General features: G+C 30.3%; 5 protein-coding genes across 5 annotated transcripts in view; 3 read left to right on the plus strand and 2 right to left on the minus strand.

The window, feature by feature from the left end:
- Positions 1 to 75: 75 nt before the first annotated feature.
- lili (LMBR1-like protein lilipod) lies at positions 76 to 17,083 on the plus strand. Its single transcript, XM_085186664.1, has 10 exons — positions 76 to 529; positions 617 to 881; positions 1,315 to 1,542; positions 3,679 to 3,744; positions 9,563 to 9,715; positions 11,064 to 11,260; positions 12,408 to 12,569; positions 12,692 to 12,923; positions 13,344 to 13,500; positions 16,541 to 17,083. Exons 1-10 carry the CDS (start codon positions 467 to 469, stop codon positions 16,680 to 16,682), a joined length of 1,665 nt encoding a protein of 554 aa, XP_085042790.1. The 5' UTR covers positions 76 to 466; the 3' UTR covers positions 16,683 to 17,083.
- Positions 3,950 to 8,063, minus strand: LOC146538342 (tetratricopeptide repeat protein 12-like). Its single transcript, XM_085186668.1, has 3 exons — positions 7,788 to 8,063; positions 5,699 to 5,944; positions 3,950 to 4,502 (listed from the first exon to the last, which is right to left on the minus strand). Exons 1-3 carry the CDS (start codon positions 8,061 to 8,063, stop codon positions 4,296 to 4,298), a joined length of 729 nt encoding a protein of 242 aa, XP_085042794.1. The 3' UTR covers positions 3,950 to 4,295.
- Positions 17,064 to 18,195, minus strand: Rpp30 (ribonuclease P protein subunit Rpp30). Its single transcript, XM_085186666.1, has one exon. It carries the CDS (start codon positions 17,879 to 17,881, stop codon positions 17,081 to 17,083), a length of 801 nt encoding a protein of 266 aa, XP_085042792.1. The 5' UTR covers positions 17,882 to 18,195; the 3' UTR covers positions 17,064 to 17,080.
- A 354-nt stretch (positions 18,196 to 18,549) lies between these two features.
- On the plus strand, positions 18,550 to 21,390 carry LOC146538344 (putative malate dehydrogenase 1B). The gene is made up of 5 exons (XM_085186665.1): positions 18,550 to 18,821; positions 18,943 to 19,490; positions 19,574 to 20,045; positions 20,126 to 20,252; positions 20,337 to 21,390. Exons 1-5 carry the CDS (start codon positions 18,684 to 18,686, stop codon positions 20,600 to 20,602), a joined length of 1,551 nt encoding a protein of 516 aa, XP_085042791.1. The 5' UTR covers positions 18,550 to 18,683; the 3' UTR covers positions 20,603 to 21,390.
- Positions 20,758 to 26,464, plus strand: part of LOC146538345 (uncharacterized) — a 124,443-nt gene continuing 118,736 nt past the window's right edge. Inside the window, exon 1 of the mRNA XM_085186661.1 lies at positions 20,758 to 21,139. Within this exon, the coding sequence (XP_085042787.1) occupies positions 21,034 to 21,139 (106 nt within the window). The 5' untranslated portion in view covers positions 20,758 to 21,033. The remainder of the gene's footprint in view (positions 21,140 to 26,464) is intronic.

The following is a 26,464-nucleotide window of genomic DNA, read 5'->3' on the forward strand; positions in this document are numbered from 1 at the left end:
ATTGAGAACTTCTGGTTCTACTAAAAAAAAACATTCTACTCCTATGCTATCGCCCGAACATTAGTACGGTAGATAAGTAGGTAGGTAGGTATCATAATAAAATTTGACAAATCGTTTTAAATATTTCTAAATAATCTGTAATGTATAACATTTGTTTGTATCTATGTTCGCTTCAGCTGATCCAAAAAATTAGTCGTGTTTTCAGTTTTCATATCATTTGCTAGTGCGTTGGGTGATTAAAATTTGTAATAAACATTATAAAAGAATATTGTAATTTCAACTTATGAAGATTTACTTTGTTATGTTATCAAGAAGTCGATGTGTCCGTAAATATAAATAATTTGTGTTATCAAAATTTGTGCATTAAACGAAGGATGGTTTAAGTTGTGAAAATGAAGTGCGATTTCTATGCTAAATACAAAAAAGAAAAATCTATTAAAAGATAAAAAAAATCGTTCTCAAAACGATGGATGATGAAGAGGCAGTCTTACGGGAGCAGATATTTCATAATAATGTTCGGGAGCAGATTGTAAGTTAAATTATATTATAATTAGAATTTCAAAAATACACATAACAATGTATGTTTACAAAGTATAACATAAACATGTTATTCTAGATATTCCTGCTGTTATTCATTTTGCTGTACCTCTTCTCTTTCGTGCTAATCGAAAAATTTCGTCGCCGTGATAATGAGGATTATTCGACTGCGGATGAAGAGGAGGTTAAGGTGTACAGAATAAGCCTCTGGCTATGTACATTTGCCCTTGCAGTATCATTGGGCTCGGCACTATTGCTGCCCGTGTCAATAGTCAGCAATGAAGTGCTTATATTATACCCAAATAGCTATTATGTAAAATGGTTAAATAGCTCATTAATACAAGGTAAAACTACATTTATTTATAACACGTAAATACCCTTTATTTACAGGCATAGGCATCATGGTGCAGTGATACATTGATTGATTATAAATACACTGGTTTTGGGTTTGATTTCCACTCGGGGAACTTAATTATTTTCATTCCCTTGCTCTAGTACGAAGACAAAGACTGGTGTTAAGTTCTGCCACTCAACATCCAATATCTCATAAATTTCACAGAAAGTGGAGAATAATGAAAAAATAGTTAATTTTACAAATACAAAATATTTTAGTGTTTATGTGTTATTTTAGTGTTTGTACTTCAGAAAGAAATACAATTTACAATATTAAATTAAATAAAAATATTGTTATAAAATAACTTATTTACTTTATTTGTTTGTGTATATTATGTATATATTTATGTGGAGTAATTTAATGTTATTGTGTTTTTATTTTAGGGCTATGGAATCATGTTTTTTTATTCTCAAACCTATCACTCTTTGTGTTCCTCCCATTTGCATATTTATTTTCGGAATCTACTGGATTCCCAGGATGCCGAGGTCTGAAGGGTCGTGTTTATGAAACTTTCATTGTTTTGGCTCTTTTGGGAATAGTTATGTTGGGACTTGCTTATGTTATCTCAGCATGGTTGGAAGGTGATAGATCAAGTCTGGATGCTCTGTTAAGTAAGTAAACTTTAATACCCTCCTTAATATACAAATATATTAAAAATGCATATCTTTAATGAATAATGTTTATAATCTAAATAAAATTTGAGAAATTAAGCTCAGGATTTAAAAATTCAAATTCTTGAATTACTATTATTAGTAAATTGACTAGTAAATATAAAGTGACTCATTTTATAATCTTTAAAGTGAGAAATTTAATCCATCTATTAAATTCTTATAAAAAAAAGCAGCTTTACACATTATTAATATGATAGTGGTTTTTGAGATGTAGGTACACCAGTATGTTGGGTTTGGCTATGCTTTATCTACCATTGCAGAAAGTGAATATTATTATTGTAGTTCCCTTGAGTAGAGTTCAAATTCAACACAACATTTACAGACAAATCATATCCCACTGTGCCATAACAGTCTAATGGTTGGCGTTATTGAAGCACTGTAATGCAAATAATAATTTATTTACATAAATATGTTATGTGACACTTAAATTTTTGTTGAACTTAGAAATATGTTTCTATATTAATGAAAACACAGGCATGGGTCAATGTTTTTAAACAACACTTTTATCTCAATATTTTGTTATACTGAACAAATGTTTTATTTGTTCAATGTAATGCTTTGTTATATTAGGTAAATTACTTAAGAAATCATCATTACGTTATTTCATTTATTGCTATTTCATTATAATCGTCGATAAATAATATAGAGGTGGTTGGTGCCTATCGATTTAATACCGTTTCCGGGGATTAATTTGTATATAATTATGTTGATGGCGATGTGTTCAGCCACTAAACACAGAAAATCTTAAAAAAATAGCAGAAAATAGCGAACAGGATTTTTTAACTCTAGGTTCCCACTGCCTACATATATGCAGTTAAAAAATATTTGTAAATTATGTTGAAAAAAATAATAGCTTAAAAGGTACAACAGGATTCAATATAGCACATACAGGATGTTTGTAGGGTCAATAGAACAATATCGAGAACTCTCGCGCGACTGAATGCATATTTAAATTGTGATTCTGTATTATGTGTGCTTAATTGACTGTAGAATCGTGTGCGAACCACTATTGTTTCGCGGCCATGTTTAGATAAGTGTGGCCGACCGACTAACCGTGAATTTGGAAGCATGATACAATATGTAAATAAATATATATTTGGTATAGCTGTAAAACATGAATTCAGCTCAGCTATGATAGGCAGAGGCAACCTAGTGATAAGACACTTCGGTCCCTATTTCCCGCTGAATTCTTTCATTTCATCGAGTGTGAATCGAACCCACAACCTGTCACGTTTACAGTCATACTTTATGCCCCTGTACCACGACTGGCCCCATTTATTGGTACTGACAACAGTATTACAGATATATACTAAATAGGCTTTTTTATCTATGTACTCTCATGGACAGCATGATTACTATTACATAATTATTATATAAATTATATTATATTATCGAGGCATAATAGAGCTCAGGTTTTAAAATGAGTGCAACGCAAATGTCCTAATTTAAAACTTTATATTATATTTTCATTGCTCTCTGAAGACAGACTTTTAAAATACAGTTATGAACATGTTGCTATCAATAAATAGATCATCTAAATATACTGTAACTGTTATTACTATCTAAAAAAAAATTCTTGAAACCTACGCTCACTAGTCATCCATGCTAATGGAATAAAGAAAAAAAAACGTAATTGGTTACGATAAAATGAAATGAAAATATAGATTACTTATTTTTATCAATAACGATCGCTACACGGCTCGCGGACCGGAAACTGGGCCGCTTTTTTAAAATTCTAACTTGCTTAAAAAGGAATAAAGCTGTATCATATTAATTAAATGTAAATATATTTTTCTTCAATTTCGAATAATAAAGAAGGTGTAGAGAATTTCAAGTCATGGCAGCATTTAAAAAAAATAACTATAAAATTTAATCCATATGTAATTTAAACCCGCGACCTGCGAGTCACCTTGTTCCAACTGTGCCTTGGGTTACTTTAATATAATATAATATTTCTTGAAAATAAGACTCGATAATAATAAACTAAGTTTTGTGCTGTGCTATATAAACCACCACGACGATGTTTACAAGCTGTATGTTTATTTTATTTCAACCTATTTACGTTCTTGTTCACAGATTTATGGACGTACCTTCCGTTTTTATACTCCTGCGTTTCTTTCGTCGGCGTCCTGATGTTATTAGGTGAGTCTTATAAAATATTTTATATGCAATTCATAGTCGAAGTTAAAAATAGCACCTGCTTTAAAATCATGCTTGTATTTTTTGACAATCAATGACCCTGATTTTATATTGAGATGATAGTACGCTTAGAAATAGTTTCGTTTTTGTTGTTTATATACTAAGTTAAATATATTTATGTACTGTTGTAAATATAGATAAAAAAAACTATAAAAGCGTTATTTTGCCTTTATGTGAAGTCTACAAATTCTGTTGGACACGTTATCAATGCCCATGTGTACATTTATCTATCTGTTACCAAAACATTATTATTTTAAATTATAAAGATAAAAACCTTTCGTAATAGTGTCTACGATAATAAATAGATTAATATTAATAACAAAATTAATTCTAATTGATTGAAGTTTTGTTATATCCAAGGCATTGTAACAAATGTTTGAAGGAAAAATTAATAATGTTCTCTACCAAAAAAATATAATTGTAATTTAACACACTACAATACGAATACGACCATAGCAGGAATTAATTATGCATTTAGTTAATCTGAATTATGTTTAATCTTCGTCTTCATCTGTCTCTTCTTTCTTATCAAGGAAGTATGTAATCAACTCTTCATGTTGTGGAAACATCTCATTTAATTCTTTCTTACATTCGTCCAATTTATCATACTCTTCTAATTCTCGATAAGCTTTTGCTTTGTATAGACGAGCTTTGAAACTATTTTCATTTAAACGTAGAGCCCATTCGCAGTCTTTAAAAACCTGCAGGCAAATTATTAACAAGTATATAGTAGGTATATTATTATTATATAAATATCTACTACCCTATCCTACTTCTTTAGTTTTTTTTTTAGGGCATTGGATGTTAATGTAAACCAATATGTAGGACAGTTGGAGATCCGTATAAATAAATAAATAAAATAAAAAAATAAAATGGCAAAAACGCTACGCTTTTATGTTATTGGTACCAGGGCGAAAATACTAAAATATGAATAACTAATAATCCATTCCCCAACTGGGAATCGAACTAACAACTGTTACGATACAGCCATTCGCTTGTGCCGCTGCGCCACGATGGCCACTTAATATGTTAATTAACAATTTATTGCTATTTTGTCTTTACCAACTTCGTTTATAATTGTTTTTGTTTTCGTGCAATTAACGGATGTAATTGGTTTCTTCTGATTTTCACTTCGTAAGCTAACAAGTGTAGAAAAATACACATCGTGATCGCTACTTGGATGCAATTCAATAGATTTATATAATTTAAATTTGAAATGTTATCTTTTATTTAGCTATGATTAAATTATTTATTATCTATATACTGTACAAGACAAGAAATCGAATATAATTATTGATTATCTTTGTTTAAGTCCATCCATAGTTCAAGATCTTTACTAACACAAGAATTTAATTAAATATTATATTATGCTATGTTATTTAAATAATTATTTAAATCTGATTCTTGGCCATGAAATAAATACCTACTTAGAGAAAACAGTATTACCAACATTATGCTGCTTTTGGTTATTATCGAGCAAAACCTGTCCTCGCTAAACTGAACACAAATATACCCATCATATTATAAAATAACAACTCCAGTCAGCTTCCTTCGAGACATTGACCTCGGCTATGTTGCAATATTTACTTTTATAATAGTATTTATGCTTAAGTTATTAAAATTTATAATGAATTTCCGCCATTTAACAAGCAATGCCTAGAAAAACTCGGCGGGAAATGGAGAACGGAGTGTCTTAACACTAGGTTCCCACTGCCTACGTGCTGTATGTGGGATACAGCGTGAAAGCTGATTTGATTCTCTATTATATTTGACATTCTCTAAAGTATTTTTCATATTTAGATTCTTGGAATCTTTATCGGAAAGCCAGATTTAAAGAACCATGCCATACCATAGATTCTTTATACTTATTATTAATAAATACGTTTATTATTTGTACCTTATCAAAATTTCCAAGTTTTATGTTTGTCAAGGCACGGTCGCAATATAACATGGAATTATCTTTAACTTGTTCCAGAGCGCGGTTGTAATAAGACAGAGCGCGATCGTATTCCTCTCGACGAAATGCTTTGACAGCTTGAGTTTTGAGTGTATCGGCTTTTTCTTGTCGAATTTTGCGATCCAAAGCCCGACTTTCTGCGTCCTTGCTGACCTCAGCCATCCACACATCTTTGTCCATTTCACCCTATGTAAAAACAACCCTCAATATAAACTAAATATTATAACAAAAATAAGTAAATAAGTTAAAATACGAGAAATTTATTATTTTAAGTAAATATGGCCTATAGCTAAAGTAGGTAAATTATAGGTATTCGTAAAGTATGCGCCCGAACCGCTAAGAAGTAGCTGTGCAACATTCAGCTGCGTAACTTTGTCCTCCTTAGGTTATACCTTTTATGCGTTAGAATGCAGTTGCAAATGTAGCTTTATTATGATGTTAATTTATAAATATTATCTTGTCTGCTATGAAATGTTTACGAAACTAAATTAATTATTTATAATTTGTATTATTATCTATATCCATCTTTTTGTTTTTTTAGCTTCGCTGTATCCCGCGCATAACAGAGTAGGCAGAGGGAACCTGGAAACCTAGTGTTAAGACACATCCATTCCCTACTTGCCATCGATTCTAGAGGCATTGTGTGTTGAGGGGCGGGACTCAACGCCGCGCTTTGTCTCATTACCAGAGAGGAAATATTTCCTAAATATTTCATTTCCTCAAGTGGGAATAGGTAAATGTTTTAGGCGTTTTAAATGTATTAAAAAAGTAGGTTATTTATAAATACATTTAAAGCTAATCTCGTCAAGAATTATCAGTTATTTCAATTCATAAATAGAACGCATTTCATCCGATATTTATAGCGGTGCACGAGCCAAATGGCTTTCACTGTTAAGATAGTATTGTCTTAAGATTATTTTCGTGTTGTGTTGAAAAATTATAATCTATAGATAACATTTATACACCATATATATAATATTATTTATACACTTATTAATTATTATATATAAATAATTTACTTAACTTATTTCAAGAACTTCTCTAAAATTATCAATTTATATTGGAAATACATAACTGTTTTTTCCATAAGAAACTTTTATTAAAGTAAGGTATTAAATATGTATTACATAATAATCTATCAAATACTTAGTCATATTACTAATCTAATTATTACAAACATTAAACTATATTACTAGACATTTCTTATCTCGACCATAAATACATTCGATATGGAACGTTTGTTTAATATACTTAGCCGCGTGTATGCAATTGGGTAGGTACAGGCCTTCGTTGCGAACTAGACACGTACTGTGGACACTGATAACCTAATTTAAACTTGTCCTTCGCATGTATTTTATACTAGCGGACCCGGACGCGGCTACGCCTGCTTGAAATATAAGAATATAATTTTTATAGAAATATAATTTCAATGTAGATGAAATGCTAAAAGTGACTATTATATTTATTTTCATAAGGATGAATATCAAAATGACGCGGTAACGAACGCGGTCGCGTAGCGACGACGGTTGTTATTAACATGGCAGAATAAATTGCATGTCAAATTAGAAAGTATTTTAATTTATTAGTATATATGTGTTATGTAATATTATATAGCCTATAGCACTTCTGAAGAATGCAGCTTTCATACAAAACAAAAACATAGTAAATCGATCCAGTAGATCCAGAGATCTTAGCGTTCAAACAAACAAACAAACAAACAAACAAACTCTTCCGCTTTATTATATTAGTATAGATTTATATGTATTAAATTGACATATTAATTTATTATGTTTTTATTATTATTAGGTATTTAATTTTTCCTATTTTCATGAAACATTGTTAGTACTATAGGCCGCGCCGCGCGCAAAAGCTCACTTTAAACTCTGCTCCTCAACACGCCTGCAAAAATCCGATGGAAAGTGGAAGTGTGGATAACAGAGTGTCTTAACATTAGGTTCCCTCTGCCAACACTGTTATATGCGGGAAACAGCGGGAATCTGATTTGATTTGATTGTTAGTACCAACTTACTCTATCATTCAATTCTGAGGACTGAATTGCTTTTTTGTTGATCACGGTGCGATCGTCTTTAACAACAAGCTTTACATCTTCATCTAACAGTACTTTTCCTTCTAATAACTGATCAGCCATAAGAGCCGCAGCATTTGACTTCTCTCTGTCGCCACTCGCCATGTCTTTTACTAAGCCCGATACTTCACCAATTTTTTTCATGAAATTGTTCCATTCTTCGTTTAACTTTATCTCTTTGGTATTTTTTAAAGCTGGGTTTAATAGTATTCTGCTCATTATGCAAAGTTTATTTTTTAAATTCTTATTTATTTAATGAAGAATAATGTAATAATGTTTATTAATACTCAATGGAAGCAATGTAAATATTATATCGTTAATATTGACATCGCTATAAATGGATACGGTTGTTATGGAAACGAAACGTAATCAAGGACAGGAGGCCAGTCGTGGCGCAGTGGTGCAAATGTGTGACTGTAAACACAACTGGTTGTGAGTTCGATCCCTACTAGGGGAAATCAAATATTTATTTAAATTTATATTTCCATTTCTTCGCTCCGATGTCGAGGCAAAACGTCAAAACGGTACAGTGAGAACGGAGTGTCTCAACACTAGATTCCTTATGCCTACCCTGCTGTGTGCGGGATATAGCGTAATTGTAACTTTATATTACTTTCCGCATATACTAACTTTACAATTTTTTAAATCTATAATTAGATCTAGATCAATAATAATTTTTAGGGGTCGGAATTTCTTAACACTAAGTTCAAGCAGCAAGCAAAATGTTATGATGGAAATATATTGAGACGCCAAGATTTTACAGTCTATGGGAATAGAAAGCCACATATACCTTGTCTAGTTATGTTGGTTATGTCGTCTTGTTAAGACTCGTATGTTTACATAGGCGTGCCTACTTTCTTCGTAGTGAAGTAAAATACTGAGGAAACGAATGTCTCTTATGACGCAACTCATTTATATATTTGCGTAATATAATATCTTGTTATCATAAATTACAAAATATAATTTTACATAATCGAACAGGTTTAGATTTACCTGATGTTTGTATTTAAACAGCTGTTCTTGAAAAATCAGACACTTGCAAAACTCACTAAATATTATGAACTTGTAGTATTTTTTGTGACACGCTACATCGACCTTCACTGCGTCTTTAGTTGGATGTGTTGCGTCGAATAGATCATTAATCAACAGTAAAAAAATATATTAAAATTGTTTGCTTCCTCGTTGAAGTATTCCTTTGTAATATTTTATTTTATATATTTTTATTTAAAACTAGCGGCCCGCTCGCGGTTTTACCCGCGTGAACTATGTTATTATTAATTTCTGTCTCCATGACTACGTCCTAGTGACGTTATGCAAAATTTAAGACTCCTAGCATTTGTAGTAACGAGTGAGTGACCTTTCGATTTTATATATATAGATAAATATATAAATACCGAAATATGGGATTAGATATTTTAAAATAAAAAATTATAAGGAAAAATACAATTTAAAAAAATCGATTGGTTTTCATCGTTATATTTCAATGAAAAATTCATCGTTATTCATATTTGCAATATAAAAGATCTGTTATCTTCTGACAGACAGAAAGAACTTAATACACCACCGTTCATTGACAGATACCAGGATGTTGGGTTAGTCGAATTTAATTATAATTCTCGTTGGTTGGATTTGAACTGATAACTGTCGCGCTTCAAAAATGACACGGTTTTATTTTAACTGATTTAATTTTTTTTTCTAATCAACACATTTTCTTTCAGTTTTTACGCCACTGGGGTTCGTTAGATTGTTCGGCGTGGTCGGTGGCGTCCTTGTGAAGCCCCAGTTCCTAAGGGACCTTAATGAAGAATATTACGTCTATTCATTCGAGGAGAACACCATCCGGCGGCGTATAAATAATTCACTCGTAACGGGTAAGGAATTTTAATGAACTATATTTTTATTCAGCGCACTTCGGTATTGAACTACAAAGGCCATTGTTCTAGTAATGTGAACACAATTATTCTGTGGACTATAATATGCATAGAAATCACGCTATTCAAGAAATCGCAACGCAATTAAACAGTCTCACAGTACGTTTGCTGTGGGTTCGATTCCCATGCGAAAATGGAGCATGGTGTGTCTTAACACTAGGTTTCCTCTGCCTACCGGTGCAGGATACTGAATGACGCAAAACAGAGATTTTTGTTAAACTAAAGCATTTTTCGGTGAAAATTGATCATACAATCATCCCGTATAGTCTCAATGTGAACGGCAATATAATGGCACCTTCCTAATTAAAAAATAACTTATAGAATTTTTTTTTGAAGCATTATTGAAACTAAAAAAAATAAATTGATACGTACTTAGCTAATTTTTTACTGTTTAAGAAATATTAACATAAGCTGATAATAATGGTAATTCTATGAATTTGTATGCATTTCTTTCTAAACAAATTTCATTTTGTAGTTAAGCGATAAAAAATAAATAATTTAAATGAATAAAGTTTATCTTCTATGACATCACACCAAGCTATGGTAATTAACATTTAATTATTTTACTGACACTGTTAACTAACGTTTGTATAGAAAAGAATTTGGAAACAATGGTCTCATTACCTTTACTGAGTAAGTGATAATAATAATTAAAGTTAAAATGTATAAATATAATGCAATAGGTAACGTTACCATGTCAAAAATTTCTTAGTAGTAAAAAATTATAAATGAATATTTGTTTTTGTTTTGTTATCGATTGTAATTGCTAACTAACTAACTGATTGTTTATCGAAACTAATTTATTAAATTAGAGTTCAATTTGTTCATTTGTTTTTATTTTTTTAAATTAGAATTTAGGACGGATTTAGTTTCTGCTTAAGAACTTGCCTTAAGTAGAAAAGCAAGGAAAGTCTTAAACTGTTATTATTTGAGAAATCTTTGTTTAAGTTTATTGGCCGATACCGCCAAGCATCGACCTTGACTAAATGATTCATTGCAATCCTTTATGCATTATTTATGAAGAATCGCGTGCATTATTTTTTACTATTTTAAATAATAATCCTGTTTATACTGGGCCCCATCCTACTACTTTGTAAATCTCATTAAATAATATTTGCAATTCTATTATAATATGTTGATTCTTGTTGACTTATTTCGGTATACAGGTTATTAAAATAATTTAAATTATATATTACATTTTATAAGTCTTGTATATCTCTAATAGTAGACATTTTTTTAGAAATAACATAAACACTCTTATTTATCAATTATTTTATTAACTTTTCAGGTGTTGGGTATATATCACCCGAACCGATGTATCCAGATCGAGGAGACATATCAGCTCCTGTTGACCCTGATGTGTCCAGTCTGAAGGAGAGGAAAACGTCACCCAAAGGCAAAGAAACACCGTTATTGAGATTAAAGAATGGTGCGTTGCAAGCTGGGTTAAACGAAAGGCTGCAAAGGATTGTCGCTTTAAGAAAGGTATTTGAATACATACTAGAATTGGTGATCATCATCCGTTTTTCGTTTTTTTGTCAAATTAGTATACATTTTAACACTGTGTATATTTATAAAGATATTAAGTAATTGACTATCCATTGTCATGTGAACAGGTCCTAATACAAGGTTCCATGGATTCCATGTTCCCTTTACTTACCTGAGGAATACAGCGTGAAGCAAAAAAAAAAGAAAGCCACATGTTTAAATAGCGTGATATACTTAAACAATTCAAAATAATCAATTAACACCGTGAATAGCTAATGCGTAAAGAATCGATTGATCAATATTGGTTCACTGTTGTATAACAATAACATTTTTACCTTGAAAACTTTGAAAACAGCATTGTACCTGATATTCTATTGTGCATCTGATTCAGAGTCGAAGGAATAAATTATTTTCATTTTCTCGCCCTGGTAAAAGGGCAAAGCGTGGTATTGAGTCCATCACTTAACCTTGCCATGTACAGGATACAGTATGAAACTAAAAAAAGAAAGTCTATATGAATGTCTAACAAGTACTTGTTGTTATAAGACAACTTTCTTATGCCCTGACTTTAATACAATTGCGAATTTAATAATATTCGCTAGTGTGGTGCTGTATTAACATGTCCGCCCAAAAATAATTGCTCAGAATTATCGTATATGAGAATGAATGCTACTTATTCAATATTTTTGTCATTTATAGCCACACTTAGAAAAGAAACAAACCCAAAGCTATTTGTAATAAACTCTTCTTTTTACAAGATAGTTACGTTAGCTACATTCCATTTGGAAAGCCAAATAAAACTAAAACCTAATTTAAAATTGATTAATAAATTAAAAAGCAATTACAATTAAAACTTATCACTAAAGATTATTAGGTACTCGATTGTAAATTAACAATAATAATTATTTCACAATGAAGATAATATGCTCTTTATACTGAAAAATGTATGGGAAACATTCTGTTGTCGAAATTATCGGTTTCATTCCCATCGACGGAATCTGTATGAAAATGTACCTATCAACTGTCCTTTCGGGATGTAATTATGTAATTCCACCCTCAGATTAGCAACTAGAGATATTATCCTACTACATATTATGTTTTTGAGATATTTTTATTTTTTATTTAATAAATATAAATTTTGCAGCAAGTAGAGAATCAAAGGAAAACATCGTCATTACAACGCAATGTCGTTTATCCGCTTGCTATGTTGCTGCTTCTCGCGTTAACCACCATTACTGTGCTGATGGTGCTGCAGAATACGTTGGAACTGCTTATAGGGATAAAAGCGCTGCCATTAAGCACGAGGGTACGATAAATTGTTATTATTTTTAATCTACAAAACAAAATTATAATTTTTTAAATATGGCAAGATTAATTTGAATAAGAATTGAATTTGAACTTATTCTAATTACAAAAATAAATTTTCAGCAATTTACGCTTGGAATTGCATCTCTGTCAAAACTCGGTTGGGCAGGTGCTACACTGGAAGCGTTTCTCATACTATATCTGCACGCGGCGTCCCTCACTGGTCTTAGTATTCCCATGCGTGCTTTACGTGTGCTACCGCGAGCGAAAAGAACTCCCTTAACAAGAATTATAGCGTTGTGCACAGTGTTACTCGCTCACTCTACAGCACAGCCCTTGTTGGTGAAGATATTAGGTAAGTATGAATAGATGGGGCATACCCCGTGCTTTAGCGGTTATGCCTTCTGCATACACCATGCACCACTGCTATGTTTATAAATATAAAATGGAACATATCTAATACATTTTATTTGATATGTATTTTTGCTTAAGTATTAAGTTAGCTTTAGATATCTTGCACACAAATTATTATATTCCCTAAAAAATAAAAATTATTCTTTATTCAAATAGACTATAAAAAGCAATTTTATATTGTCGAATAATAATAAATATAATATAAACAAAAAACTACCACCGGTTCGGAAGGCAGTTCTGCTGAGAAAAGCTGGCAAGAAACGATAGCTTTATTAATTTCCTAATATAAAATATTAAGAATTCATAATGTCCTATCTTAATAAGTTACTTTATTACACATATACACAATATTTTTTTGCAGGTATAACGAATTTCGATCTGCTCGGTGAGTTCGGTCGTATAGAGTGGCTGGGTAATTTCAAACTAGTTCTGCTCTACAATGCCATATTCGCTGCCACTGTGACACTGTGTCTCGTCAGCAAGTTCACGGCGAGTGTGCGCCGCGAACTGTACAACAGGTTGGTGGAAAACGTCAATACAATCGCGCATTGTGTGTCTTTCCTCAACAACTAGAGCTCTTGCGGTCTTATGTGCGCCGGGTACCTTGAACCGGAAATTGATAGAGTATTTAAACTTTATCAATTGTTCTTTTTTTATATGTAATATCTGTTTAGTATGTATGTAATATCTGTTTAGTATATGACATCTGTTGAAAATATATATTTTTAATTTTAATCAAGGAAACAAATGGCAAAGATCGCATAACATACAGTCTCTCTCAATAAATTGATTTTTATCATGTGGATGCAAGCTTTTGTCAATATAAATATTCTGACTGGCTTAAGACAATGGAATGCACAATATAATAGCGATTTTGTGATATTATAATAACATACTATTATTTAATATAAAATTATTTTAAATACAGAATTTTTTGAACAAACATTGCAATAGTAAAATATGTTATTTATTCCATTTTTTATGAATGAAATAATAAATTTTAAAAGCCCCAATTTATTTTTTGTATTATATGCAATAAACAAGTTCAAGTTACATGGTGTCTTATATTGTGTTATGGTAAGATATTATATAGTTGTATATTAGTTAAATCTTGACATGTCATGAGTTCTATGATCTAATAGAATATATCTCGATGACTTATTAGCTTTAAGTTTTTGTTATCTAAATATGTTTATATGTAAAAACGAAAAACATTACAAAATATTGAACATCACATGTATTTTTTATTTTTACTTGAGCTAATATAATATCTTACAATAATCGATATTCTAAACAAATATGACCGCAAGAGCTATATATGCTATAAAATGTAATTAATATTAAATTTGAAATTGAATTGTTAAATAGAATATTATTCAAAATAATAATTATTATTAGTGATAATGTTGATTGTGTAGATTTGCCATGTTATATGTAGGACCAACTGGTCTTATTGTGTGTAAGATATTTTTAATATGTGATTAATATTAAAAAAATACTGAATTATTCTCTTACGTAATAAACTATAACAAATTTAAACAAAAACCATGTTTGTACGACAGATATAAAAAAAAATCAAACATGTCTTACAAATCTTTGCCTGTCTGTGTGTAAAGATATATGTAGATAAAATAATTGAAATTACTAGTAAGATACTTTAGTTTTAAATTTGCATTTTATACACTTGCATTTATTTTAAATATTTTTTATTCTTAACGACTAATATTTCTTATTTCGATACTGACATGTTGTATAAATAATATATAAATAAGTTTTTGAGGAAAGATTACAGATCTTTGTGTGAATTTGATTTGTTTTTAATCAATGAGACTGAATTTGTTAACTATTATTTGAATTGTCGTAAATTTATTTATTTTGTCAATGTATGTAATGGAAATTTTGTGTCCAAATGGGTCTTTTAGTATGTTTGAATTTGTATGAGCCATGAATTTCAATTAATGATAAAATTATAATAGATTTTAAAATTATTTAATAGTGTTTGATGTGTTATTGCAAAACTCGAAATTTCATTTTCAAAGAAAATAAAAGACATTTAAAGACTGTTAAGTATATATTGTATGGTATCTTTCAGCGAGTATGCACTTTCTATGTGTAATAATAAGTATATTGTCGGCCTACAATTAAAAAATAAATAAGAAGTGTTAATTTACTTTATCACACATTGCTCAATTGTTACTAACCAATTGTGAAAGATCTGTTGACTGTTTAATTGATGTATGTATGTAATTCCCATACATTTTTTGATAGCGATATGCTTCTAATAATTTCGTTACCTTAAAATATATAATTGAAATTGTGTGTTTAGATAGGAAATATTTAGTATGGATTAAAAAGTAAATAACTATACTTGTTTGTTAATTTAATCTATTGTTAAAAATCACCTTTAAGTTTTCAAGAAGCTAACAAAGAGATCATTGATTTTTTATTATGTTTTATTAATGACAAAAAATGTCTTCAATTAAAATGTCTAGTCGTACAGATCTCTCTCTACTTACACCTCAGCTCATATTCCATAAGCCGCTATCATTACTAACGCACATATTTTTAACATTTATTTGTGGAAAATATATTTATGCAAATGAGTATTTATTACTATAATAGATATTAAAAAAAAAACAATTATATAATTTATGTATTTTCGAAACAAAATTAAATTCATTATATTTTTGGTGCTATGCTATAATATGATGATATTTCAAGAGATTTATTAGAATTTATCATTAAAACAGTTTACTTTTAAGCCCTGTGTGTATGTTTTAGTTACTACATTATTCTAGTGTGAGTTTTATACATTTTGTATTATCTGTACCAAAAGTTGAGATTGCATTTGAGAAATATATGAAAAAAATTGGATTGTTTTTTATTTATTCCTATTTTTTTCTTACATTGTAACATAAATTGCTTAACATTTTTAATATTCATGTTAAATACATTGACTATATGTTTTTCTAAGTTACATTTCACTTTTTAATCACTATAATTTCACCATGCTTTACTTTCCAAATATTTCTTGTTTTTTTACAGCAATATGCTTCTAACACAATTACCTTTTTAGTTACACATAAAAAAATAATAATATAAAAAAAAATTAACCCCACATTGCATATTAAAATAAAGTTATAATGCTTAGTGTCATAAATCATTTGCTACTAACAGTCATAAAATTTATGGTTAAAGATATTTATTTATTTTATTTAAACAACATTGCTTTTGAATCATAAGATCTTTGATTTTCGCGATTATTACACATGTAACACAGACTCTACTTGTGAAAACAGACTACTGCAAAGTGCCTTACTATTAGACTGAAATAATTCTTCTTTCAGTCTAATAGTAGGTCATGGTACTGTGACACAGGCACTCTTACCGCAACAGTTGTGGGTTCGATTCCAAATCGGATGATCATTTTTTTTTAATTCCTCTGGTTATTGGTTCCACCACTCAACACGTAATGTTTCGAAAAATGGGTGGTGCATGGAAAATTCAGTCTCATTAGGTCCTACATCTATTAATATTAATAATTCAATTGTTGTACAGGTTTAAATGGGTTGCTGACATATTCAAAAGTCATGAAAACTTGCCAACAAATGTTTCAACTGTATCTCGGAAGTCCATTGAAAGAATCACTATTACAGAGAAGACTGAATCTAAATTAGATACACACTTGAAATCAGAATAATTTGACTAGTATAGAATTTATAACTTAATTTAAGCTTTTAACTTGATCATTATTAAAATAACTTGTATTCTATCTTTGAAAACCATATAAATGTGTTTATATTAAACCATAAGATTTTAAGCCATAGAATTTACGAAACATCTTTAATACCCAGTGCTATCTATATTTTTGCTGACTATAATAACTTCTTCATGTAATTAATTTTTAATAAATCTCATTTTAAGAGCCATGTAGATTGATTTTGGTCTTAAAATTAGGATTTTTTGAAGGTAACATGAAGTACTTTAAATATAAAAATTTTATTTTGACTATTCAAATATCCCTTCAGTATTTTTGTATAAATTTTTTTGATTGTGACTTCAAACTTATTTTTATATGCTATTAAAAAAAAGTACAAATTATTCTTCTACTGATTTATTTTCATCATCAACATTTACAGGTGACACTTCCATGTAAAATTTACCACATCTCCGACCTTGAGCTTTAACTATAAGTTTCTGAGGATTGTCTCGTATTACTTCTAAACACTGATTACTGTTCAGTCCTAAAATAAACCCAAGGTTGAACACATCTTGCACACTTCTACAGTGCATGTTGTTTTCAGCACCACTTGTAAGTAATATATTTTTCGACTTTCCAACAGCATGGTAAGTATGAGCAGTACTAATAATATTTCTTCTAGATGTTGAGTCTCTAATTGCATGACTATACATAAGTTCAAAAAATAATCCACGTTCTACAGCTTGTCTATACAATTTACGACTGATTTTAAATGGAATTTTTGTCTGTGTTTCAAATGTTATTATGTCAATATCAAGTGAACCTGAAGCATATTGAAAAGCTTGTAAGGTTTTAGGTAAAACAGCTACAACATCATATTTCTTCAGATTTTCAGATTGATTTAATTTGTGAACAATGCTAGATTCAGAAAATTCAATGGTAACTCTTTGTAAAATGTTTAATTTACAACTGGCTTTAATATCTTCCGGTATTGTTATAGGTGGAGGTATATAATCTTTTTTTTCTATAGAATTATGTTTCTTTTTCTTTTTTTTCGGTTCTTCGTTTTCTTCTTCAACGAGAGTATTAAATGCTATAGTGTTATATCCGAGGCTTTCAATGAAACTAAGTTGACTGGTATCAAAACTTTTATCAATAAATAGGTCACAAAATCCCCAAATTCGTTGTGTATTTTGCATTTTACTCTTTACCGCTGTCGCTCAAATAAGGTTAGTCAAATAAGTCTAGTTAAACTAATACACCGACGTATATTAATATTTAAACAAGAAGGTTTATCACATTAACATATAATTTTGTAAATGATCAAATCTTAAAATATACAGTTTGACGAAGTTCATTAATTTATTATATATTTTCACATGAGTATAAAAAATAACAAACAATAAACGTCAATTGATGTTCCAATGCATGACAGATCGAATAATCGATTTTTTTCGTTACCGTAGATTGCTTTTTTACATAGTTTCTCTTTCTCTATTTACACTTCACTGTAAATATTTATTTTACACTTTTATGGCCATACCAGTAAAATATTTCTTTTATTAATTATTATTTCTTAAAATATGACATTATGCTTAAATTGACATCTCGATGTATCGGCCTGATCTCGTACTTACATTACATTAAAATTTTGAGTTTGAATGAAAGCTTTAGAAAAATATTAATTTATTCAATTAGGGAATATTTAAAATCTAGTGTAATTATCTAATTTTCCTTTTTATTGAATTATATTGATATAGCGTATATTAACAAGCGCTGCGCTGTTTCCACCCTACTTATCATATAATAGGATATCCTATAATAGCTTTTTGTAGCTTAAACCTAAATTTGTCATCGAATTCTTTGTATAAAAACTTACAATACCGGTACATTTTAAAAAAAATGCATTTCAACATCTAATGTCAAAAATGAAAATATTATAATGTTGTTCTTAGAAAAGTAAAACAAAAACAGTAATTTACATATATTTAAATTTTTACGATGGGAATTCGATATGTTATAGCCGGAGAATCACAATGCAATATATTTGCAGAAATATGTTTAATAGCTGACCATCTTCAACAAAATTTACCAAATTTCTGTTATAATCGATTAAAAAAATCTGTGGCAGAATGGAAGGTTGGGAATTTTAAATACTTTAATCAATTAAGTAATAGCAGATGTAAATTGTATCTTTATAGTATATAATTATCAAAATCAATAACTGAAATAATTTAAAGTATTTTATATTTACTTATAGCCTTGGTTATCGAAAATAAACGAAAAAAATAAATGGCATCATATTGGTTCTCCAATTATTTGGAAAGAGTTATTAATGGCTGGTAGTAAGCCATTTTATATTGGAAATGGTTCAGATTTTTTGGAATATTGCCAGTCTTATTATAAATTAGATATATATCTTCCATCGAAAAGATTCGAAAATTTAGTAGATAGTTATGGGCAATTTCAAGAAAACCTCAAACAAGAAAATAAAAATATAGCAAGGCTTGACGATATAAGTGATATAGAAAAATCTATTAAAACTAATCTTACAATTTGTATATCAGGAGCAGCGAATCCTTTGTCTGTATTTATAATCTCAGGTTTATTAGAGTACTCACAAGTATCGAAAATTTTTATTTACGATGAAAATGAAAACTGCTCCCGAGATTTAATGAAATTCGTTGAGCTTGAATGTAGTTATATAAGAAGTAGTCATTTTGGAAAAGTAGTGAAATACATTGAAAAACTAGGAGTTGCTTTAAGTAATGCCGATCTTTTGATAATTCTTGATTATATTCCATTCAGGTAATTTTACGTTAATCCTCTATTACATATAGATTTTCGATCTACGATTTCATACGCTCGTAAAAACTTATATTTTTTTATAGATCAACATACTCTATAGGCGAATGGCTTTTTAAGAATAAAAATAATATGGAATACCTAGGAACTACTATAAATGCTACAGCGTTGTCAAAATTGCGCATTGTGTTACCAAATCTTGGGCCAGCATGCTATAACGCATCTATTTTAGCTCAATTTGTAACAAAAATTCCAAAGACAAATATTGTTGTCACAACATCAGATTTGGGCTTGAATGTGGCACCGATTATAGCGGAAATTGCGGAAGTACCTATGAGGAATATGTTTTGCCCACCTGTTTGGGGCTTTGTCGGGATAAATCATTTGGTAGACATTCATACAACAATTCATAAATATAATGCATTTGATCCATATGAAAGATATACAAAAGTCAGAAATTCTACCCTTTCTATTGGTGAGCTTACACCAGAGATGAGGACAATGGAATATTTAATGTTTGAGGATGAAACATTATGGAAAATTGTAACGGAACGAAAAGTATTACACCAATTTAAATTATTTTTTGTAAATGTGAATAATAATGAAAAATCATAATAACAAATATAATTTAATTTTAGATACAAAAAAAAGCAGCTAATAATCCTCTGTCAATTAATAAGGCTGTGGCTGTCGTAAATTTAGTTAAATATTGGTTTCTTGATCCAAATCCAAATTATGTATTATGTTTAGGTATTCACTGTAATGGTACATACTTTTTGAATAAAATGATAAATAGTTATTTATTAATTAGTTAAAATTGAACTAATTAATTAAATTCTTATTTTACAGGGACATTTGGATTAACATTTGGAGGTATATTTTCGCAACCTGCACGGTTTGTAAAAGATGAATGGCAACCTGCATGTAAATATTTTTTACCTAAAGATCCTTGCATAAAACTTTCTTATTTACAAAATATTGCTGAAATTGTTATGAATTTAAAAAAACCCGACTTACCCCAAATTATTCCATACTCTATATGTATTTGTAAAGTTAAAAAGCCTTTGAAAAAAAATGATTATTCTAAAATAATAAATTTAGCCATTCCGCTATAAAACACATTAGAAAATTATCATGAATATTTGGATCTTAAGAGATATGTTAAAATCGATTTTATTCCGATGTATTCGTTTCAAGTTCGAGTCGTGCGACAGCAACACGAGTTACAACTGACAACACGAACAGACAGCACTAGTGTTTAGACGACAGCGAGACGTAAAGGTTCGTAGATAGTGAACGTATTTCGGAGTTCAACGGTGAAATGTTATGACGTGCAGCATCTGTCTTTGTTTCAAAAACATTCCGTGTAGTTTTTCAAAGAAATCTTAGTTAACATAATGTAAATAAGCCGATTTACCATTAAACGTATCTGCATTGCGATGTTTTCCAAAGTATGATCGTGCCACAAGGAATTAGCATAGTTAGATGTTCACATCGGTTAAGTTTTGTGAATGTTGTGCCAATAATGAGATAGTGGAGTGTTGTGATGAGGTTGTGGGACATGTGGGGTGTGCTGTGGACCGTTGAGGCCCTGGCGCAGCTCGCGGGGGTCCTGGCTTCGCCGCTGGAGCCCGCGCCACTGACTTTGCGAGGTGAGAGAAGAACCTTGCCTCCTACGCGGCCGATTATTCGCTTTTAATGCATGCGCTGCCTACTGCAATGTCCTGTTACTTTCTATTTAGATAATTAAAAATTGTTTTGAAAAGTTTACGTTTTATCATTTTGCTAAATTTGTTTTAAAAATACTTAATTATTCTATTGAAAAGGTTTTTTATGCAATATGTAAATATAAATAATATAGAGCAACTTTAATAAAGAGACAATAAATATTTTTTTACTAACAGTAATTTTTCGTGTTTTGAAAATATTTCGTCTTATGAAAATGTTATAATTCATTATTCCACCAGCTAGTATTTAACAGTAAATTATAAAATTAAATGTCTAATCTATTTACTATGTTGCTTATAATATGTATAATTGTAATTGCTGCATGCATATTTATTTAATGATTTTTTTTTATTTTCGCATATAAAATGTTTTTACAATAAAATTCTAATTTATATAATAAAATCCCAAGTTCGAAAATATAATTCGAAACTTATTATGAAATTGTTAGTAAACATAATTTGTGAAAAAGTTTATAAAAGTGCCCATTTATCTATATCAAAAACTGTACTTACTGCATAAATGCTGATTTATTAAGATTTATTTATGAGAGAGTTTTTAAAATACTTAAGTGTATTCAAGTAACCTTAAAAACCAACTATTCTTACTGTACTTGTTTATTTTCATTTATCTCTTTAATTTTGAGAGTGAACCTTATATAGGCATTATATTCTTCAAGTCAGCTGGCTGAACGACGAAGCTACATCGCAATGTTTATCCTTATTAGAGAAACACCTACATATATTATATCTATAAATATTTCACCAAAAGAGATTTGCCCATCGCATTGAACTTGCTAACATGAACACGTCATATTATATCGACGACTAACTTTTGCTTGCGGCTTCGCCCGTGTAGTTAAATAAAAATAATTAGGAATTGTGAAAGACACATGACACTGTCGAAGTAGGTATATTCAAAATAATTTTCGTAATAAACAAATAGCACAAACTTTTTTCACGATTGTAATACGTTTGTTAGGAAAAGTACTTTTTTTAAATCGCTTGGAACAGTCAGGTTAACCCATTAGTATCAAACTGGCCACAACGTTAATGCTTCAGAAAAGTATCTATTAGTTTTGCGCAAAGCTCTTCCGTAAATCCCTACAAATTGTTCGAAGGTACGATAATCTGGCAGTGCGAGGCTTAATCAGGGAGGAATTCATCTACACAAGAATTAGTAATTATTTTCTAAATGTTTGGGCACTTAGAACTACAGGTTCAAAAAGTCACCATCAATGCTTTTATTTACATTTACTATATGAATGTCTGAAACAGAACTTTGGGCAGAATGTGCTTCCACCGCGAAGCTGTTAATGAATGTTGTAAGGCATGTCCCGTGTACATGTAAATGGAACTGGCTCTGTCTAATTAATCTCTTTGTACGTCACCCAGTCAGGATTAAGTCGTGTTAATGTAAACCATAAACCATAAGGTATACTAAAATGCTGCACGACAACTGTGTTTAATTATTCCTTTGCATTTTACTATTTTTTTATAGAAAATATGTATAGCTGAACAAGTTGAATTTCATGTTATTCTTAAAATAAGAGTATATTTGGCCTAAGAATGTACTTAAGAATGAATGCTAAATATATTTAAGATCATCTTGAGATATCTCAAAATCGAAAGCGAAAGCCTATAAGTTTTCATATAATGAAAGGTTACGTAAGACAGTTATAGTTTGAATATAATTCAATAGAAGTATCCCAATCGTAGAGCGGTTTGTATGTGGCCGGCGTTGCGATGATCGCGAGACACATCAGTTGCATAACAAGCGTGTTTCGTCCGAGTAACGGGACTGTGGCGCGAGCTGGGAGCCCGATACTCCACCTATACTCGCTTTATCGAGTAGACTTCGCCAATATAACTAGATTAAAATCAGCTTCATGGTATTTCCCGCACACAGCAGGGTAAGCAAGGGAAACCAATGTTAAGACACTCCGTTCTCCACTTTCCGACGAATTCTGTGTTGTTCGTGTTCAGTGACGGGAGTCAATGTCGCGTCACCTCGACACCTCGGAAATGAAAATATACATTTAAATAAATATTTTATTCCCTCGTGTGGGAATCGAACCCACAACCTGTCGCATTTACAGTCACAATTGGTGCCTTTTCATCAACCGGTCATTTGCATCCGCCCAAATTCGCTCACGCCATAACTAGATGACAATATAACGAAACTCCCGTTGCGTCATCTCGTCACGAAATATTGTTTCTTATTAAACAAGAGGAGAAGCAAAGATACTTCGGCCGCTTCGTGCGGTCGTGAACGAGACCGTGACTGATAGTTACAATGCCCCAATCGATATAGCTTTTTATAATAACTGGTTGGTTATATACTGTAAGCTAAAGGTGAGTGTATTACGCCTGGAAATACATGTTAGTGTAGTGTTCAATAATTCCGTGTAATTGAATCATAACAATTGAGGAGGGAAACGAACCGCGATTCCTGTTTGCTGTTTGCGTGCACTAGTAACTTGTTAGCCGAGACTACGGTGGGTGCCCATAGCTGCTAGATGACTGTATCTAATAAACTGTTTTATCCTTAAAATACTTATTTAGAAAATATATTACAAAATTTGAACGTAGCGAGTATTTTTAACTTAGCGGGATTTTTATAGGTTTTCTTAATATGTATTTTTCTTTTCTGTGTGTGGAATAACACTTTAAAATTGTTAAAGATGTTTTCCTCCTTTTTATATTAGTTTAAGTCACAAAATGTCAAAATATGATTTAGAAATACGTAAGTATATCAATATTTATTGCAATCTTACATCGTAATTCGTGTGGTTGTGGTCGAAATGGCGTTACATCTAATGCTTAATTATAAAGGATTATATATTAGCCGGTCAAGCATCCATTAATTAACACGTAAATGATTAATATACTAACAGTTACATGCGCACGAATCCTCGAAGCTTTAGCTGATATATGGATATTTGTAATGTTAGAAAAATTACACAAAAAGTTGCTTATTCGTTTCTTGTTTAAAACAGAAGTAAATTAAAAAGAGACATTAAAATTCTAAATATTTATTATTTCAAGTCTAAAAACAACTATTGTTATTACAATTAACATATGAACAATTTGCGACATTTACAAGCTTCATGGACATTAAATGCTGTTTGAAAATACCCCTTTTTTCACGTATTCCAGGTCAATTTCCTAAGGCGCATTTAAGCGCATAATCTAGAGCCATTATCCACAATTCCGCGATAGGACGCTAGATAGGTCGGCCTCATCCTGTATGCCTCGCTGATTATCTATCTCGTCTATCTGCATCCTCGACTTACAACTTTTTACATGGAAATTTCAACTTTAACATGTAACTTAAAATGAGTTAGCAATACGAACTTATTTCAAAATTAACAACCTTCTATTATAAGTGATACTTTTATTGGGCGTTACATAAGAAGTTATCAAAAAATATAATATCATAAAAAAACTTGTTTTCCAAGTTCTCTTATAATATAACGCAAGACTAAGACTAAATTTTAATAAACCCACATCTAATGTTATTCTAAGAAACGTTAATAAGACTAAAATCCACACTAATAATATTCAAATAGTGTTAACTGTGCGAGTGCCTACATCTCGGTTTATAACAAAATCATCTTGGAGGCGTTGCGGCTTATTAACTTGCTGTATTAAAGTCAACTCGACTAAGTAACAAATATTAATAAGACAACTAATTAATTAAGTAAAACAATGAATGCCCTAAGTTATATAATATAATATATATAAAGCTGAAAATGTACGTTTGACATTTGAAATAAATCAACGTGAGTGTAGAGTTCAGAAGATCTCAAATCAAATAAAAGTTATCGCTGTAGAAGAAATAAGTACCCAACTTGTTTGATGTCGCCCGCCTTTGTTCCTTATAACGAGCTCCCAGTCGGCTAAACCAAGTGTTAAAGGCCTCTGAAGCTATTTCGTGTACCTACGTCTCAAAGGGGATTTGGACTACCTTCAAATTATATTCGTAGGAGACGGATCTAGATATGTTTGTTATATAATTGTGTTATTTATGTAATTGTTGACAATTAATTACATTTCATCAGCTCATACAAAGCTGGAGATTATTGTGTAACTTAATACGTGTAATAACGGTAACTGGGTATATGATATTCCAATATATCATAATTAATATATTCTATAATATTTTCTAATTGAATTATATTGTTTTGATATACATAAGCAGTGAAAATGAAAAGTTAGCTTTATTTTTTATCGAGAATGGTGCAAATATTTACTTACGTTGTAATTTAAAAAAAACGTATTATTTATGTTATGTAATTTGAAATCTTGTCATTCGTCGTTGTAACAGCACTTGTTTAACTTCTTTTCATGTTGTTGGCTACAATGACGCAAAATGTTTACATAAAAGGATTTCCAATAAACACATTAAGTTCTGCATCACCGCAACCCTGCGTGGGTCTTTATATAACTTAAAAAAATAACAAATAAAAAATAACCTTTTATATTACTTAAGGCAACGTTATTATTGGCCTAATGACTGCCTAAACCTACTTTTTTTTTAAATAACCGGAAATATTACAATTTAATTTTAATACCAAAACTGTACGACTTTTAATGTTTATTCATTTATTGTTTAGTTTTAAAATATAATCATAAAAATGTAAATAATTCTTTAAGTCATAAATAATGTCATAGCATTTCTCAAAGTAGAACTCTAACCTATTGTAATTGTACTGTATAAACGCGTCCCACGCCATGGTAGCGACATAACAAAAAAGCATAATATCAAGGTTGTCGATATTACGGAATAGCAAAAAGTTAATTTCATTGTTGCGCTTACTTAAAACCAATATATGTAAGTAAATCTTGATAAGAGTATGGGTAAAAAACATAATAAGATTACAACACCATCTCAATGATGGGAATGTTGCGACAGGTTAGTCCGCGATTGTGTTGCTCTCGGAAATGTTAATGGCGGTTCCACACGATGTGGCTTTTTTGTTTGGTAAATGTTTTTTTTTTTTATAATTTCCACCACACATGTCAATGTTGCCAGTAATTAATTTTTAATATACCCCGTTTTTGTGCATTCAGTGGTCCCTAGGTAAAGTATTGAAAGTGAAATCCCTTCTAATGCTTTGCTTGTTTAAGTTACTAAAAAAGATTATTAATTATTAAGACATAAGTTAAGCTTAAAAGCATTTTTCCGTGTACCATTTTATAAAACCTAATATTTTCTGCATTATTTTTTTTAAAGTAAGAAAGAGACGC

This window comes from Heliconius melpomene, chromosome 6 (genome assembly GCF_056956725.1).
Source record: "Heliconius melpomene rosina isolate 202511_hmr_F chromosome 6, ASM5695672v1, whole genome shotgun sequence".
Taxonomy (NCBI): domain Eukaryota; kingdom Metazoa; phylum Arthropoda; class Insecta; order Lepidoptera; family Nymphalidae; genus Heliconius; species Heliconius melpomene.